The 19070-nt window shown below is 42.8% G+C and overlaps 1 protein-coding gene across 2 annotated transcripts; it reads right to left on the minus strand.

The window, feature by feature from the left end:
* Positions 1–5823: 5823 nt before the first annotated feature.
* ATP23 (ATP23 metallopeptidase and ATP synthase assembly factor homolog) lies at positions 5824–19067 on the minus strand. 2 transcript variants are annotated; one of them, XM_030548884.1, is made up of 6 exons: positions 18794–19054; positions 16761–16806; positions 16575–16656; positions 15499–15636; positions 13545–13628; positions 5824–6358 (listed from the first exon to the last, which is right to left on the minus strand). In XM_030548884.1, exons 1-6 carry the CDS (start codon positions 18969–18971, stop codon positions 6155–6157), a joined length of 732 nt encoding a protein of 243 aa, XP_030404744.1. In that variant the 5' UTR covers positions 18972–19054; the 3' UTR covers positions 5824–6154. The 2 variants fall into 2 exon arrangements, with proteins under 2 accessions (XP_030404744.1, XP_030404745.1); XM_030548885.1 differs by lacking the exon at positions 16761–16806 and having other exon boundaries at positions 18794–19067.
* Between the last annotated feature and the right edge of the window lie 3 nt (positions 19068–19070).

Raw genomic sequence — 19070 nt, forward strand, 5'->3', positions numbered from 1 at the left:
CACTGAGTAAAATGGAGATTTGAGAAAGAAGCAAAGGTTAAGGGAGTATTAACACACAAGATTATGCTGTTCCAAGGCAGCTGTGATCCACGGGGGATTTTAGAAAATGCAGAAGGTCTAGTTAGATTACATCAAAGAAGGAAAGCTTAGAATTCAATGTGTAATTTTCTCCATAGGAGTATAGGTATTATGTCCTTTCTTTAACCATTTTATTCTGCTGGATATTCAGCCACTATGCAACCTGTGGCTATGCGACAGCAAGTCACTGATAGAATTACTCCAAGAAAATAAGATTAGTAGCTCTCCACATGAAATTCTGAAAAATTATTGAAAACACAGGTTTTGGGGAGCCTTGGACTAGATGATACCGTCTCCAAGAGAGCTAGGATGTGGCTGTGAAAGGACTGCATCAATGGACAACCCCAGCAGCAATGTTACCAACTAACCACATATGCTGCCTTTGAGAATGTGGGGCAGCTTCTCATCACACTTATACAGAACAAAAAACTTAAATAAAATCTCTTGACATTCCAGTGCCATTTTAACCTGCTCCATTGTTCCTCTGGGACAGCACTGACCATGTCTGTGGCCCACAGACTCTGAATCCTGCCCTCCAAATGCTTCGTTGCTGAGTTTTTGTTTTTTTTTAAAGCCTATATGGTATAGAATCTGCTTCTGCTAACTGTTGAAGTTGCTATCTTCTCTAAATGCTTATTATTGCAACTTGTTCTCACACTAATACTTACTTGTGGGAGTAGCCCCACTGAGTTGATGGTGATGGGACTACTCACACAAGTGAATGTTACTCAATGTAAAAGTTGTAAAATTAGTCCGTAAGTGATTCACTGGAAGTTTAATAGTGAGCTTTCTAATTTGAAGTGAATTGGGATCTGTAGCACAGATTTGATTCTTGGCAGTTCAGCTGAAGAGTTTTCTATGGAGAACACATTTGACCAACTGGTCAATATCCTTGCATCCTACATCAATCTGGAGACTGATTCTTCACTGCCTTGCTGCTGTGTAGTCTTTTACATCTATGAAACGCGTGCAAAACAGGCTTCAAACACCACTAAGACCTCTACACCTTTACTTTGATATAACGCTGTCCTCAGGAGCCAAAAAATCTTACCGTTTATAGGTGAATCCGCGTTATAGCAAACTTGATTTGATCCACTGGAGTGTGCAGCCCCCCCCCCCCGATTGCTGCTTTACCGCATTATATCTGAATTTGTGTTATATTGGGTCACGTTATATCGAGGTAGAGATGTACTTTGCATAAGCGTAAATGACTAAACTGACTGGAAGGCAATAGGGAATCAAGCCCAAGGTATGATGGTCCACATAGACTATAGCGATGGCATCTCTCTTCTGGTTGAAAAAAAATGCTATTTTTAAATTTAAGAGGTTATTACTCTGTGTGTGTCATACCTACTGCAAGAAAACTAGTTTGCAGAGATGTTTTCAATTTAGTTTTAAATACTGTGAAGCCCATGGTCTTTCTCACCTCTTATGGCAGAGAGCTCCATGCCTAGGTCCAGATCCTGCGAAAATTCTGTAGCTGCTGCTCATGAATCTCCTACTATCAAGCAATAGTATCACTAGCTGTGGTAGTACAGAGAAGTGATCTTTCAAGCCCTGATTCAGGACAGCACTTAAACATATGCTTGACTCCCACTGGTGCTTTCCTGAATTGAGGCCTTAAGTAGTCTGAGCTTATCCCACACAGGACTTGAAAGCCAGGATGAAGACCAGGACTCCTAAAAGATCAAGATCAGCCAGTGGCCCAAAGGGAGTAAATACAACAACCCCTTCTAATGGTTAAGGCCCCAAAATTGAGAGTTATTATTACTTAAGAACTGTGGTGGCTTCAAGGCTTTTTAGAAAAGACAGGACAGAGAGCTCAGAGAATAAAAAACCAACTCTTAATGGCAAGGTTTCTTCACTTTACAAATAGCCTAAGGAAACTCATAGTTTCAGCAGCCTTTCACAAGTATACTGTTGAAACAGCTAAAGAGACTTCCTTTCCCTCTCGTGTGTGAAATTATGAATTGGAATATAGCTATCAAATATTAAGATACTATATTATATTGCCAGATAAAATAGTGGGGAGTGGGAATAGGGAATCATATTGAATCAACTATTGTGATTAAATAAAAGTTGTATGTTTTAAAATGGAAGTTGGCTACAAGTGATACAGCTTGGGGCAAAATATTGCAAACTTCAATGACAGGGTTTACCTCTTGGGCAATCCTGTTAAGGAAAGAAGCAGGTTGCATTCATATTGAGTTATTTCAGTTTAGTGATAAAGTGAAGAAGCAAGGCTAATATTTGAGATCAAGCATGTTTATTCTATTAAGACTGAGCTGGCCACTTAGGTATTTGATGTCATCGGTTATCTTGGATAGGCACATTTAACTGTCTTTTATTTTCCAGGAATTCAGACTGCCTGGTAGAACATCAGAAAAAGACTATAGTCATGTCCATTCTTTGCTTCGCCAGTATTTGCAGCATCAACTCTTGCTGTGAACAGTAACTGAGCTGAAAACAGACAGCTGAGCAAAGATCTGTTGAAAAGTAACACACACTTTCTCTTGGTGACAACCCAAATCACTCAATTGACTACTTCCTGAAACTGGGTACTTAATTAGTAAGGGCATGTCCATGCTTGTGTATGTCTTTCAAGACTGTCACAGAGTTAGGCTTTGTCTACACTGGCAATTGAACAACAAAACAGGTGTTACCCTGAAAGACAAAAGTTTTGCCACAAGTGCCAGTGTGAACAGCGTGTAGTCAGCAGGAGCGCTGCCAACAACACAAACACCAGTCATTGGGAGTGGAAGTTTTTTTGTCAGCATGGAAGCGGACAAACAGCAGCTACACTGCATAACTTTTAGCGGCACAGCAGTGGTGACACAGCCATATTGCTAAAAGCTGTGTAATGTAGACAAAGCCTTAGTATGTGTTCTTGTTTTGTAACAGGTTCCAGTCAAAATAGTTGTAAAATAGCTTTAAAATTGAACAAGTTACTGTTGCCAACTAGGATTGTGAAACAGTCTGCATGTGTCTATTATAGTTAGCTTTAAAAAATTAGATTTATATTGGTAAATATCAATAAATGTTGATTACATCATACTTGCACAAACTGACAATATTTCCATTGATGACTGAAATTTACAGAAAGGCAAAGTCTAAGAAAACTCTGCTTGAAATTATTAGTTTTATTTAAGACTATTTACTTTGTATGTTTTGTCATATGATGTAGACATTTGTTTTAATCGTTACAAAGCTTTAATTTTCTAAATCTCAATGTCACTAAATAAGCATGACCCACCCACAATTTTCTGCAATTGTGAAAATTTAAATAAAAATAGAAAAAAATAACCAAATTTCCCACAGCTGTTAAAATTTAAATGGATAAAAATAAAAAAAAATGCTTAACGAGCATGTTATCCATCAAAATTATAAAAAAATAATAATTGAATTTAGCCAAGCCTAACTTCAGTTAATGATTTCACACTGGCTTTCAAGTTCTAAGTGTATACAAATGTAAAAGGAGATCACATATGAAAATAGGAGTTTGTTAGGAGTGTTAATAAGATCCTATATATAATTTATGTGGAAGCAGGTTAAGAGCTGACTACTATAGATGTGTTGGGAAGGAGACCTGGGGAGAGGAGGGGAGTGGTGTGCAAGTAATTGACCAGATTGTCTTGTTTTAACTTTGGGTGGTAGTTCCTCTGTGGTAACACCTCCCAGTTGATAACCAATTGGCAAAAGTCAAAAGGGACCGAGTCAAAATCTAAACAAAGCCACCTTCCCAAGACAGTGATTGAGTATCATTGTTTTTCATTGTGCCGATTTTGAAAACCTGGATGGTTATTGTATTAATCAATTTTCTAGCCAGCATTAGTAAAATCATAGTCCATTATTACCTTTACCTTATATCCTATGCTATTAGTTGATGTTTCTAAGGATAGTTAATAAAACTCTATAAAAACAGTTGAGCTGGTTTTTCTTTAGTTAAGTAATTGAAATTCAAATAATCCTAAGAAAAACAGTACAGGTAACCAGTTTACTTACTTAAGATTTGTTTTATACCTTATCTTTCTGATACCTTTTACATAATGCTGTTTGTGACTTAAGGCTTAGCTATGTCTACGGCTAGGTCTACACTGGGAGGCGGGGGGTGTCGACCTAAGATATGCAAGTTCAGCTACACAAATAGCGGAGCTGAAGTTGGCGTATCTTAGGTCAATTTACTTGGCCGTGAGAATGGCGAGTCGACCGCTGCCGCTCCCTCATCGACTCTGCTTCCGCCTCTCGCTGTGGTGGTATTCAGGAGTCGACAGCAGAGTGATCGAGGATCGATTTTATCGCATCTACACTAGACATGATAAATCGATCTCCGATAAATCAATCGCTATCCGTCGATCCGATGGGTTGTGTAGACATACCCTACAATGCAGAGACTGTGGCAGCACAACTATGCTACTGGAGCCCCCTAGTGCAGAAGCAGCATACAGTGACAGGAGTTTTTCTGCTGGTGCAGGAACATCTTGTCCCCAAATGCTATTTGTTTCTGTTGGCATAGCAATCTTCTGTTGGCATTGCAGTGTCTACATTGGTGGTTGCGCTGACATAGCTATGTCTCTAGGGGGTGTGGGGTTTTTCACACCCCTCACTGATACAGTTATGCCATTAGAAGTTTTAAGTGTAGGACCAACCTTTAGGTTGCAATTCAGTAATTTAATATGGGCAGATAGACTCCCACATCTGAGAAGAGCCCCACAAGTCACAGCATGGAGCACTCTGCATGGGAGAAGGGCCAGAACTATATATTTGTAAGTAGTCGCCTGAGATGAAAGAGTATCTCGTTGTCCCTTTTTAAAAAATTTAAAAGAAAAAGTCACTATTTTTAAACAACCACTAACAGCATAAAACAGACTGGCTAAGATTTTTAGAAGTGGGTGCCTAAGCTTAAGTTAAATACATGGTTAAATGTTCAAAAACTGAATGCCTGGAAGCTCCCCTTGACTTCATTGAGAGCTTTTGTGCTCATTTGAAAATCTAGTCATTTATTTAGGGCTTGGATCTTCAAAAGGGAGTCTAAGAGTTTGTCTACATAGTACATTATTGCTCACCAGCTAGAGTGTAAATTCCAGGATGCACTAACGGACGCATATGGACCCTGCTGCGTGTTGACATAGTCATGTTTCAAGTGGGACTCTGTCAATGTGCTCTTGGTAACTTTTAGTGCACACAGCAGAGTCCAAACAGACTATTTGTGTGCAACATGCTGGTGCACACTAGAATTTACACGTTTGCTGGTTCTACACTAATGTACTGTATAGACAAGCCCTAAAAGGAAGATTCACAAAGGAGACTTAGGCTCAGTGTTGCACACCTAACTAGGTGCCCTGGTGCCTGATGGAATCACACCATCACTACCAGCTGTGTTTTGTATGGAGCCCAGTCTGGTACGCATCCTCTAAAGTGGCATCTGAGAACTACCATGGCATCAGTGAGTTAGGCAGGGGAATGCCTAATTTGTGAATCCTGCCAGGGCTTAAGTGTTGAGTGTCAAAATTTGAGCATGGGCACTGCTGCCTATCAGCAAAAATTTAGGTGCCTAAGCAGAGGTTTTGAGGATCTAAATATTGGACTTAGGCACTTGAAGCAGCAGTTAAGCACCTAAATCCTTTTGTGGACCTAGCCTTAAGTGCCCATATGTGGATTTAAGATCCTAACTTTAGGTATCCACTTTGAAAAAAGAATGCTCAATTTTCAGTATCATATGCAGACACAACACAATTTGTAAAAATCTGAACATCTTAAATCACTTTATTCAGTAAATATAAAAGACATTTTGAAACAGTCTTAATTGGACTGAGCAGATTTACACATGAATTGAAATGTGTGGATTAAAAATTTGATATGTCAAAAGAAACATTGAAAAACAGGCGAGAAAATACATGGTTTACAGCTCTTGTTCATTTACTCAGATTATTTCTAACTCATCAGGGGAACTTGGCTTTTGTGTAAGCTTTCCATACAAAATAGTAGTTTACTTGCCAGAATTTCCTCTCTCCACCAGCACCAGGTATATGTGCTATGTTTTCAGTGTGACAGCACTGTTAATGATTAACAGTCACCTTTACAAATTTGCGTAATATCGATCCCGGTTCTGAAAGTTTCTGTAAGCATACTTGGCATCTGATTTACTGTGTGGGACTCTTCCGAATGGTTCATGATCATTGAAACAGGAGTCAAAAACTCCATCCACTGCTTTTTCTGCTGTTTCTTTGCTAACTTTTCTAACAGCCAAAATGGAGCGAATGGCTCTGTCTCGTACACAAGTCTAAGAGAAATGGGGAAAAAAATTGCAGTTACGATTTGAGAATAAGGTCACAAGTTACAAACCATTTTGTACAGATCTATCCAAATGTTAGTTCCTATTGCACGTATGTCAGCATTAAGGTTAGTTATGTATTACAGAAAACTGACACCATTCCAAATACAGTAACTCCCCACTTAACGTCTTCTCTCTTAATATTGTTTCAATCTTACGTCCCTGCTCAATTACAAAACATGCTCCATTTAAAGTTGTGCAATGCTTCGCTATAACATTGTTTGGCTGCCTGCTTTGTCCACAGCTAGCAGCTCCCCTATGCCTTCTTCCCAGCGCCTCCTGCCGGCCAACAGACCCTGTGGATCAGCGCTATTCCCCTCCTCCCCGTCTCCTGCCCGTGGCAATCAGCTGGCTTGCGGCATTCAAGAGGGAGAGGGAAGGAGCGAGGACTTGGTGTGCAGGCTCCCCCTCCCTCCCCAACACTGCAAACCAGTTGATTGCTGTGGGCAGGAGGCAGGGAGGAGCCTGTGCACTGAGTTCTCGCTCCTCCCCCCTCCTTCCTGAATACTGCAAGCCAGTTGGTTGCTGCAGGCAGGAGGCAGGGGAGGAGCTTTGTGCAGCAGCATTCAGCCAGCTCTTCTCTTCCTGCCACCTGCAATTTAGCTTTTGGACAGAGTAGGATTCTCACAAGAGCCTACTGCCAGGAGCTGCTCTATTCTGACCAGGCAGAAGAGGCTGCAGCCAGCTCAGCTCCATCCCTGCCTGCCTATGCCCGTCTCCTGAAAGGGCATGGGAGACAAAGAGGCGTTGTGACATTGCAACCCAAAATTCTTTATGGGATATACTTATGAATGTATATATGACGTAACTGGAATATGTTTTATGCTACATATGCCATGTAAAATTTCTGTAAAGGTTATGATCTACTGAATATATTCATCCTAGTTGCATGCATGTGTCATTTTTGTACTCAAAGTTATGAATATGGGCTGTATGCTTGTTTAATTTTAAGTAGCCTCAGTGAAGCAGTTGGTCAGCTTCCTGAGAAAAGACTATTCTCAGTAAGTGCCCAATCAAGAAGCCCTTAAGCCAACAATGAACTTGAAGATGCCAATCCATATCTGAGTTTTCCCAGGAATGTGGCTTAGCTGGTAATTAACTTGGTCATACATGGACATGTGACTTGCTCATGTGACTCCAAAACTCCATTTTGTAGCTAGATTCTACATGGGGGGGAGGGGAAACTGGTGCCCAAGCACAAGAGAAAGTCTATTTAAATCCCTGGGAGACCTCTCCATTCTGTCTTCAGCTGGCTCAAGAGACAGCTGCTCTACCCCCAAGGACACCTGAAAGAAACTGGAACAAAGGACAGTAACTGCAAGGGGTGTGGGTGATTCCTTCTAGTCTGAGTCCAGCAGACTAGTCTGCAAAAGGAAGCTTACTAGAACACCTCTGAGGGTGAGGTTTTATCTATATTCAGCAAAGAATCCTGTGGCACCTTTTAGACTAACAGACGTTTTGGAGCATGAGCTTTCGTGGGTGAATACCCACTTCGTCAGATGCATGTAGTGGAAATTTCCAGGGGCAGGTATATATATGCAAGCAAGCTAGAGATAATGAGGTTAGTTCAATCAGGGAGGATGAGGCCCTGTTCTAGCAGTTGAGATGTGAAAACCAAGGGAGGAGAAACTGCTTTTGTAGTTGGCTAGCCATTCACAGTTTTTGTTTAATCCTGAGCTGATGGTGTCAAATTTGCAGATGAACTGAAGCTCAGCAGTTTCTCTTTGAAGTCTGGTCCTGAAGTTTTTTTGCTGCAGGATGGCCACCTTAAGGTCTGCTATAGTGTGGCCAGGGAGGCTGAAGTGTTCTCCTACAGGTTTTTGTATATTGCCATTCCTAATATCTGATTTGTGTCCGTTTATCCTTTTCCACAGCGACTGTCCAGTTTGGGCAATGTACATAGCAGAGGGGCATTGCTGGCATATGATGGCGTATATTACATTGGTGGACGTGCAGGTGAATGAACCGGTGATGGTATGGCTGCTCTGGTTAGGTCCTTTGATGGTGTCGCTGGTGTAGATATGTGGGCAGAGTTGGCATCGAGGTTTGTTGCATGGATTGGTTCCTGAGCTAGAGTTACTATGGTGCGGTGTGCAGTTACTGGTAGGAATATGTTTCAGGTTGGCAGGTTGTCTGTGGGCGAGGACAGGCCTGCCACCCAAGGCCTGTGAAAGTGTGGGATCGTTGTCTAGGATGGGTTGTAGATCCCTGATGATGCGTTGGAGGGGTTTTAGCTGGGGACTGTATGTGATGGCCAGTGGAGTCCTGTTGGTTTCTTTCTTGGGTTTGTCTTGCAGTAGGAGGCTTCTGGGTACACGTCTGGCTCTGCTGATCTGTTTCCTTATTTCCTCTTGTGGGTATTGTAGTTTTGAGAATGCTTGGTGGAGATTTTATAGGTGTTGGTCTCTGTCTGAGGGGTTAGAGCAGATGCGATTATACCTCAGAGCTTGGCTGTAGACAATGGATCGTGTGATGTGCCCAGGATGGAAGCTGGAGGCATGAAGGTAGGCATAGCGGTCGGTAGGTTTTTGGTATAGGGTAGTGTTAATGTGACCATCACTTATTTGCACCGTGGTGTCTAGGAAGTGGACATCCCGTGTAGATTGGTCCAGGCTGAGGCTGATGGTGGGGTGGAAGCTGTTGAAATCGTGGTGGAATTTTTCCAGTGGAAATTTCCACTACATGCATCTGACGAAGTGGGTATTCACCTACGAAAGCTCATGCTCCAAAACGTCTGTTAGTCTATAAGGTGCCACAGGATTCTTTGCTGCTTTTACAGATCCAGGCTTACACGGCTACCCCTCTGATACTTGACACCACGCACGGCACTGCATTTAGCCATATGGAGTGGAAATCCATCAACCTCATGAAGAAACTTGCACGTATACAGACAGATATCATCTTCCTTTCCAAATGCAAACGGATGGACATCATACCAAATGGACTAAAGGTAAAAAATCCACTGCTATCTACGTACTACACAGACCACAGTGAGAGATTATGCCATACTCTATCAAAGAAACTGAGGAACCACCTGATCAGCATCCTATACAACAAACAGGAAAACATCAAAAAAGAGCTCTCCAACCTGGAGACTCTCACTAATAACCAAACTTCCATACAAACGGACTTCACTAAAATAAGACAGGAGATCTACATTACTCACTTCACCTCTCTACAAAGGAAAAAGGACTGTAAGCTGTCTAAACTCCTACCTGCCTCATGGGGCCACAACCGTGGTACCCCCAACCCACTCAGCAATATCGTCAATCTATCCAACTACACTCTCAGCCCAGAAGAAAAGTCTGTCCTATCTCGGGGACTCTCTTTCTGCCCTGCCACCCCCACGAACATGATACAGTTCTGTGGCGATCTGGAAGCCTACTTTCGCCGTCTCCAACTCAAAGAATACTTTCAGGACAACACTGAACAGTGCACTGATACACAGGTACCCTCCCACCAACAGCACAAGAAGAAGAACTCCACATGGACTCCTCCTGAGGGTCAAAATGACAATCTGGACCTATACATTGAATGCTTCTGCCGACGTGCACAGGCAGAAATTGTGGAAAAACAACATCGCTTGCCTCATAACCTAAGTCGTGCAGAACGCAATGCCATCCACAGCCTCAGAAACCACCCTGACATTATCATCAAAGAGGCTGATAAAGGATGTGCTGTTGTCATCATGAACAGGTCTGACTACCAAAAGGAGGCCGCCAGACAACTCTCTAACACCAAATTCTACAGGCCACTTCCCTCAGATCCCACTGAGGAATACACTAAGAAACTGCAACATCTACTCAGGACACTCCCTACACTAACACTGGAACAAATCAACATACCCTTAGAGCCCCGACCAGAGTTATTTTATCTACTACCCAAGATCCACAAACCCAGAAATCCTGGACGCCCCATCATCTCTGGCATTGGCACTCTCACTGAAGGACTGTCTGGATATGTGGACTCTCTACTCAGACCCTACGCCACCAGCACTCTCAGCTATCTCCGTGACACCACAGATTTCCTGAGGAAACTACAATGCATTGGTGACCTTCCAGAAAACACCATCCTAGCCACCATGGACGTAGAGGCTCTCTACACGAACATCCCACACACAGATGGAATACAAGCTGTCAGGAACAGTATCCCTGATGATGCCACAGCACAACTGGCTGCTGAGCTCTGTGCCTTTATCCTCACACACAACAATTTCAAATTTGATGACAATATATATCTCCAGATCAGTGGCACCGCTATGGGCCCCCGCATAGCCCCACAATATGCCAACAGTTTTATGGCCGACCTGGAACAACGCTTCCTCGGCTCTCGTTCACTCACGCCCCTTCTCTACCTATGCTACATTGATGACATCTTCATCATCTGGACCCATGGGATGGAGACTCTGGAAAAATTCCACCACGATTTCAACAGCTTCCGCCCCACCATCAGCCTCAGCCTGGACCAATCTACACGGGAGGTCCACTTCCTAGACACCACAGTGCAAATAAGTGATGGTCACATTAACACTACCCTATACCAAAAACCTACCGACCGCTATGCCTACCTTCATGCCTCCAACTTCCATCCTGGGCACATCACACGATCCATTGTCTACAGCCAAGCTCTGAGGTACAATCGCATCTGCTCTAACCCCTCAGACAGAGACCAACACCTACAAAATCTCCACCAAGCATTCTCAAAACTACAATACCCACATAAGGAAATAAGGAAACAGATCAACAGAGCCAGACGTGTACCCAGAAGCCTCCTACTGCAAGACAAACCCAAGAAAGAAACCAACAGGACTCCACTGGCCATCACATACAGTCCCCAGCTAAAACCCCTCCAACGCATCATCAGGGATCTACAACCCATCCTGGACAACGATCCCACACTTTCACAGGCCTTGGGTGGCAGGCCTGTCCTCAACCACAGACTACCTGCCAACCTGAAACATATTCTCACCAGTAACTGCACACCGCACCATAGTAACTCTAGCTCAGGAACCAATCCATGCAACAAACCTCGATGCCAACTCTGCCCACGTATCTACACCAGCGACACCATCACAGGACCTAACCAGAGCAGCCACACCATCACCGGTTCATTCACCTGCACGTCCACCAATGTAATATACGCCATCATATGCCAGCAATGCCCCTCTGCTATGTACATTGCCCAAACTGGACAGTCGCTACGGAAAAGGATAAACGGACACAAATCAGATATTAGGAATGGCAATATACAAAAACCTGTAGGAGAACACTTCAACCTCCCTGGCCACACTATAGCAGACCTTAAGGTGGCCATCCTGCAGCAAAAAAACTTCAGGACCAGACTTCAAAGAGAAACTGCTGAGCTTCAGTTCATCTGCAAATTTGACACCATCAGCTCAGGATTAAACAAAGACTGTGAATGGCTAGCCAACTACAAAAGCAGTTTCTCCTCTCTTGGTTTTCACATCTCAACTGCTAGAACAGGGCCTCATCCTCCCTGATTGAACTAACCTCATTATCTCTAGCTTGCTTGCATATATATATACCTGCCCCTGGAAATTTCCACTACATGCATCTGACGAAGTGGGTATTCACCCACGAAAGCTCATGCTCCAAAACGTCTGTTAGTCTATAAGGTGCCACAAGATTCTTTGCTGCTTTTACAGATCCAAACTAACACGGCTACCCCCTGATACTATCTGTATTCAGTTTTCTTACTGTATTAGGTTTAGACTTGCATGTTTTGTTTTATTTTGCTTGGTAATTCACTTTGTTCTGTCTGTAATCACCTGGAACCACTTAAATCCTACTTTCTGAATATAATAAAATCACTTTTTACTTATTAATTAACCCGGAGTTAATTCTATGGAGAGAAAACAGCTGTGCATATCTCTCTATCACTGTTATAGAAGGCGAACAATTTATGAGCTTTATACAGGGTAAAACTGATTTCTTTGGGGTTTGGACCCCAGTGGGAGTTGGGCATCTGAGTATTAAAGACAGGAACACTTCTTAAGCTGCTTTCAGTTAAGCCTGAAGTTTGTGGGATGTGGTTCAGACCTGGGTCTGTGTTTGTGCCAGTAAGCATGTCTAGGTTGGCAGGGAAAGCAAGGGCAGAAGTAGTCTTGGCACTTCAGTTGGCAGCCCCAAGTAGGTTTCTGTGATCCAACCCATCACAGGAGGGATTACCAATCAGGCTTCCATCCAGCAGCAATTTCTTCTCTCCCTCCTCCTTAGGAGACATATATAAGGAAGGAGAGGAGCCAGGTACAAGGAGAAACTGCAAAGCGGGCAATGGATGGAGGGGACACTGGGGGCATCTCTATTAAAAACTTAAGTCAACCTATGTTAGGTCGACTTACAGCCACTGCAGTAACTACTGTGGTGGTCCATGTCCACACTATTCTCCTTCCATCGGTGGTTTGCATCCTCTCAAGGAGTTGTTTCCACTTACTTAAGAAGGGGATTGTGGGGGTGGGGATGGGGTGGGCTCTCAGCTCCACACGCAGCTCCCTGCCAGGATTCCGGCTGCCCCCAACCGGCTCCCTGCCTGGGCTCTCAGTTCCCTGCACTTTTGGCTCCCCATCAGGAACCCAGGGCACCCCCCCTCCCCCCCGCATGGCTCTCAGCTCCCCGCTCCTCTGTGCAGTCAGGCTCCCCAGTGGGAGCCTCCCACTCACTCCAGCTTTCCAAATGGAACCATGAAATTGACAAGAATGACAGCCAACACCTCAGATACAGGAGTGAGCTGAGGGAGGTGGGTGGGGAGTTGGGGGCAGTCATATGGAGGCAACTTAGACAAACAGAGATGTAGGGATGGCTTGAAGGGGAAGCTAAGAGAGGTAGAGAGGAAAAGGACTGAAGCTGAGGAAGCTGGAGGGAAAAATGTAGATTTGGGGGAGCGGGAGGGGAAAGTCAGATATGAATGGGTGGATGGGTAGGTGGGCAATATAAAGTTATACAAAAGATTAAAGTGATTTCCAGTCATCTACTCGTTTTCCTGTGGTAAGATTCTGGCTAGCAATTTAATAGGAGGTGGTGTATCGCTTGATGGAGTACAATAATAAAGTCTAAAGCCATACTGTACTGTTTCTTAACATAAGTCAGCATTATCTACAAGGCACGGTCTTCTTTACCTGATGGTGCTGTTTTAATCCAAATTTAAATCTGGTCATTTCATTTATGAGTGAGCAGTCTCCACTGAGATTAGCAGCTCGAATCTATCATGAAAACAAAAGACCACAGAAAATAAGAATTACTGTAATGCTCTGATTTTTCCATTTTAATATAATGAAGTAGTTACCAGTATTTTTCTTGTGGATTCTCCCTCATTGTGCTGAACTGGGGAAGACTGAACTCTTCTTTGCCCTCTTGGTGTCAGCTATGCCAGGGCATGGTTTATGGACCACCATTTTTTCCCCCGATTTTACTCTCTCCTGTACTTTTTTGCTTTTTTCTTTTCATAGTAACCCCACCACCACCACTAACTTCTATAGAAGGCTACACATTGTTCTGGAGGGAATATCCACTGGTGACTCTGGGGGGCCAAGTCAAACATGCTCTTGCAGCTGAAATCAGTGATCAGGTAGAAAAAATTAAATCTGTGAGGCGCTGCTTGAACTTAAACTCTGTGAGATGCTCCTGTTGCCATCTGTATTAGGGGCTGCTGTAAGAGAAAGGAAGGCAGGCAAGTGGCTTTCAAAGAACCACCTGCTGCATCTTCCACCGTAGCAGGAACACAGCTGCATTAAGAGAAGTACAGACATAGAGTCATGCACATTTCCCTAACCCTCGATGTTCTCTTCCTCTTCCTTGCACTTTCTCTCCCTCCTCCAGCCTAGTCTGGGACTTCTCTGGTATAGCCTACCTTCTTCGATGGGAAACGCTGCTCCAGTGGTTTAAATTAAAAAAAAAAATTAAATTATGGAAATCATGTGTAGAAAAAAAACAAATAATTGTTTCATAAGAGGAAAAAGCTAGTATTTGTATTGGTGAATTTAAAGAAGATAGAAAGGGCAAAAGTTGTTTGGACACAAAAAATGGGCCAAGAAGTACAAACAAGCAATTCCCAAAAAAGCACGAGCCCAATCTTGTGTTAAATCTTGTATGATATACAATTTTATGTACCTTTATAAAATCAGACCTTTTTGTAGCAAATTTGTTACATTACTTCTCCCATTAGGACAGATCACTGAATGTGCAGTTTTTACAATGAAACCTGTAAGTTTCTGCTATCAACTCCAGATATCATTCTTTACATTTCTTGGAAAGTATTCCTAAACATTTTAAGCTAAAATGACACAGACACCATTTAACTCTACATATTTACATTATCTTTATTGGCATAGAATTTTTTTTTTTTTGTTACAGTGAGGAAATTTTCTACTTTATCAAAATTACAAAGATGACATTTACATGGAAATATACTTCACATAATTCTAGTTCATATTCCAAAATGAACTATTAGTAACCTGTGTAAGTAGCTTAGTTTTGTATCATAATTTATCAAGTTCTCCATGCTATACAAGCAACTATGTGTCACTCAGTAATGATCTGGTAATAACTACTCTCCAGGAAAGGATTAGAGTGTCATGAACAGAAGTTTATTATTATTAAGGCTACAGTCAATGAAATAATATGTAAATATTTTTACAGGAAGAGTCACTTTTGTTAATAGCCTTACTTTTGAACTCTAATATACTACTATGAAGATTATGCAAAATATCAATACTTGTAGAAAAAGGAACTTTATAAATACTATACTATCATCCAAACATTTTTATTCTGTAGCTATTGAAACGTGATAATGTTCAATTAATTACGTATCAGAAGCAGATAAATATGTATTATGTATTACATTTGTTTGTTAAACTCCAAAACATAGTATTTCAACTTGTACTTTGAACAAATCTGGTCTCTAGAATGAACAAACAAAAGAACAAAAAAGGGATGAAGAAGAGAGTTATATTGAATTATGTCCGGACAGAACAGAATGTTTGGCTTAGCACCAAAACCTCTAATAACCACCAGTAAGTAACACTCGGACTCAAGAAAGAAGCCTACTCATATGTGACATGCACATTGACTTACCTCTGAACAAGCTAAATGTTTGACATTGCTGAACCAGTCAACATGTGCACGACAGTGATCAAAAGCATGAATCAGTTCATGTGTAACTACTCGGTTCATATGGGATTGGTGATGAATATTGTTCTGGCATAGAACAATCTGTAGAACAAAAATATAGGAAGTCTTTAACTTTCTTCTAAAGGAATTTTCATTGCAAGAGTATACTAGCTTTGAACAGTATTACTGGCTTTCAATTTCTCCTTACCCTGTTGGATTTATTTATGCAGGCAACTTCTACAACACTAACTTAACCATAATTCCTTTATTAAATTCAAAGGTCAAATGGTATTTATACAATTGCTCTAAACATGCCTAAAAGCCTAACTAATAAGACCTATACTATATCCCCATAGTAAAAAAAAAAAAAAAAAAAAATTTTTACAAGCATTTGATCAAGATATTTACAAATGGCCTAAACCCAGGGGTTCTTAGAGCCATAATCATTGACTCATACACGCGTAGGACTGGAAGAGACCTGAGTAGATTATCTAGTCCAGTCCCCTGTACTTAAAGCAAGACTAAGGCCTGGTCTACACTACAATTTTAAGTCAAATTTAGCAGTGTTACCTTGATTTAAGCCTGGACCTGTCCACACGACGAAGCCCTTTTTTCGACTTAAAGGAATCTTTAACTCATATTTCCTTAAACAAATTTAAGCTAACCCTAATTCTTTCATTTTATATTTATCCTATAATCCCTCAAAGACCCCTGGCAGGTCATCTGCATCACTGAGGATCCCACTATTTTTCTCCATTAACCATCACTTCAACCTGCGGTGTTCTAATATTAATGGTGTTATCTCCAAATAACAACTCTTACATACTGCTTTTCATTGGCAGAGCTCAAAGCACTTTACAAAGAAGCATCAGTATCTAAGCACAAGCATGGCTCTACCAGATTTTAAGGTTAACTTTCTTTCATGGATTTAAATAAAACTTCCAACACTATTTAAATATCTGATTTTGATTATAAATACATGTTCTTGCAATCTTCTTTTTCACTTTACAGGCTATTAAAACAGTCAAATCAATGCCTACCTGTGATGTTGCAGAATCAAAACCTCCACTGACACACCCATCACAGTCTTCACAGGCAAAGTGCCGATCTTTATAAACAGTGCTGAAAGGACAAGAAGTATGAAGTTAAGAGGTAAGTTTTAAATAAGATTGCAAAGGATCACTATAGAAGTCAATACAGAACACAGAAGTCAGAGGTTAACCTACCAGCCAGACTGCTTCATAGCATCAAGAAGAAGTTGAGCATACGGACCTAGAAAAACAGTGCTGCAATCAATTTCTCTACATGCTGTACAAAACTTTGTGTAAAGTTCAGTTATTTATTCTATAAGATAAATTACAAAGTGAGATTTATGCAATTAATAATTATATGGTGATGAAGTGACACTGCATCTTAAGCTACATGCATTGTGACTTTCTTTGAAAAAGCACTGATGAAAAAGTCAATTTACAATTGTCCCAATTCAGATTAATAAAAAAATGACATTCAAAGCCATACAATGCTCAATTCACTGCAGAGCACACAGACGTTATTTAAATAGCAAATGCTTGTATAGAGGCCACTACTTCCGAGTACTGTACAGAACTTAGGTGGAGGTCTGGCCTGACATTATGCTAAAACTTTGGTCGAGTAGTTGTGGCCTCTGAGAGAGGTGGATTTACTACGACAATGAGAAAAGTCCCTTTCCGATACTGTAGTAAGTGTCTATACTACAGGGCTGTAGCACTTGTGGTGTACAGCCAGCCTCAGTGTATAATAATGAAGCCTAAGTGTAGAGTTAGCCTATGCCCTCAATCTACAGAAAAAGGCCTTCTAGGTAAAAAGAACATATAGCAGCCACTTCTGGAAGGTTATTTTCTTAATTTACTTAGCCAGAATTAGTGCAGATATAGAAGATGAACAAGGAATGTTACATAGCAAGAAAAAAGCCCAAGAACAATGAAGAAGCTTTTAAGAGGTTATCACTTTAACAGAAACATCGAGTTACTCACAATTTCTACATCTTCACAGATGCCAAAAAACTCCAAATGTCCCCCCATCTCCACCCTCTGCACTGCCAAGAGCAATACAGTAAAAGCTCTTTTATCCAGTACTTCACAAGCCAGCCAGCTCTATAAACCAGCATTTCTGATCTGCACTGAAAGTCCAAATTATAGTGCAGCTGGTGTGGAGCCAGCAGGGGGCTCGGGCATGGGAGGGACTGTGGGGCGGAGGAAGTTTGGGGCAGGGAGTTGGGGCGCAGGGTGCTGGATGGGTGGCACTCACCTCTGGCGGTTCCCCGCAAGCAGTTCCCCACCCCAGCTGTTGCTGGCAGAGGCACGGCCAGATGGCTCTGCAGGCACACTGCCTCTGCCCCCATCCCCGAGTGCTAACTCTGTGGCTTCCAGCCCATTGGCCGGAAACTGTGGCCAAGGGGAGCTGCGGGGGGCAGCGCCTGCAGACAGAGGCAGTGTGGCACATGCCTGCTTGCAGAGCTGCCTAGCCGTGCCTCCGCCAGGAGCAGCAGGGACGGAGAGCCACTGGCAGTGAGCGCTCCCCCCCACACCTGGCACACCGAGGCCTGGCTGCCCTCACCCCAGAGTCTGTATGCCTACCAGAACCCTCACCCCAATTTTGTGAGCGTTCATGGCCAGCCATATAATTTCCATACCCAGATGTGGTCCTTGGGCTTAAAAGTTTGCCCACCGATCTTAGCACTTCACCATTTACCTTAGTTATTGTGCAGATGCTTGTCGTGGTGATATTTAATTCATATTTTAATACCAAATACTCATTGAAAATAAGTATAGGTACTTGCTAAGTAGTTTTAGCAATTACGTCTATGTTTCTAGTATTGCAGTTGCTATGTTTTGTTAGCACAGTAAATGAAGCTGCAAAATAAACGATGTTTAAATGACCTCACTCTGTAAAAAAGTAATTGATACTTTTGTACACCAGGCGGGGTCGTTTGGAAGCTGAAGACTCTGCCTCCATCCCACACTAGTCTCAGGTTAGGACAAGTCAACAAATCACAACAACCTCACAGATCAGTAACTGCTACGGGCTACAGTTCGCTACCCCAGTCCGGGGGCGATTAGGCCAGAGAGCAGTTTAATATCGGTAACTGCTACTGGCAGCAAATTACACCCGGCCCCCGGAGGAGAAGCTCTGCGCCCCTGGCCCGGCGGGCCCCTCGAACCCCGCACTCAGAACAGACCCCGCCGCGGCCACAGGGCCCGGCGCCCCCCTCGGTGCCTACTTGTGTCCAGGGCGATCTTCAGCATCAGCTGGCACTTGTGGTTGAAGGTGAAGAGGCTGGTGGACAGGAAGCTGCGCTGCGGCTTGGCCTCGCCGCGCCGCTCCGGGAAGAGCCGGTAACCGAAATCCTCCCCCTCGGCCACCTCCTGCGGCGGCGGCCGCGGCTCGCTCCGATCCATGGGCTCGGTTCCCCGGGCGCTCACGGGCCGGCTCAAGACATGCCCCTGACAGCGACCGTTCCCGGGCAAAGGTCAACGCCGCCCCGCCAATCACAGGGC

This window comes from Gopherus evgoodei, chromosome 1, assembly GCF_007399415.2.
Source record: "Gopherus evgoodei ecotype Sinaloan lineage chromosome 1, rGopEvg1_v1.p, whole genome shotgun sequence".
NCBI classification, from domain to species: Eukaryota; Metazoa; Chordata; order Testudines; family Testudinidae; genus Gopherus; species Gopherus evgoodei.

What these genes read in the sequence shown, in the direction of transcription:
- ATP23 (XM_030548884.1), bottom strand. Translation starts at nt 18,971, where the DNA reads ATGGATCGGAGCGAGCCGCGGCCGCCGCCGCAGGAGGTGGCCGAGGGG. An exon ending in AACATTTAGCTTGTTCAGAG is followed by an intron (nt 13,629 to 15,498) that starts GTAAGTCAATGT and finishes TTTTCATGATAG; the next exon opens with ATTCGAGCTGCTAATCTCAG. An exon ending in GATTAAAACAGCACCATCAG is followed by an intron (nt 6,359 to 13,544) that starts GTAAAGAAGACC and finishes CATTTCTCTTAG; the next exon opens with ACTTGTGTACGAGACAGAGC.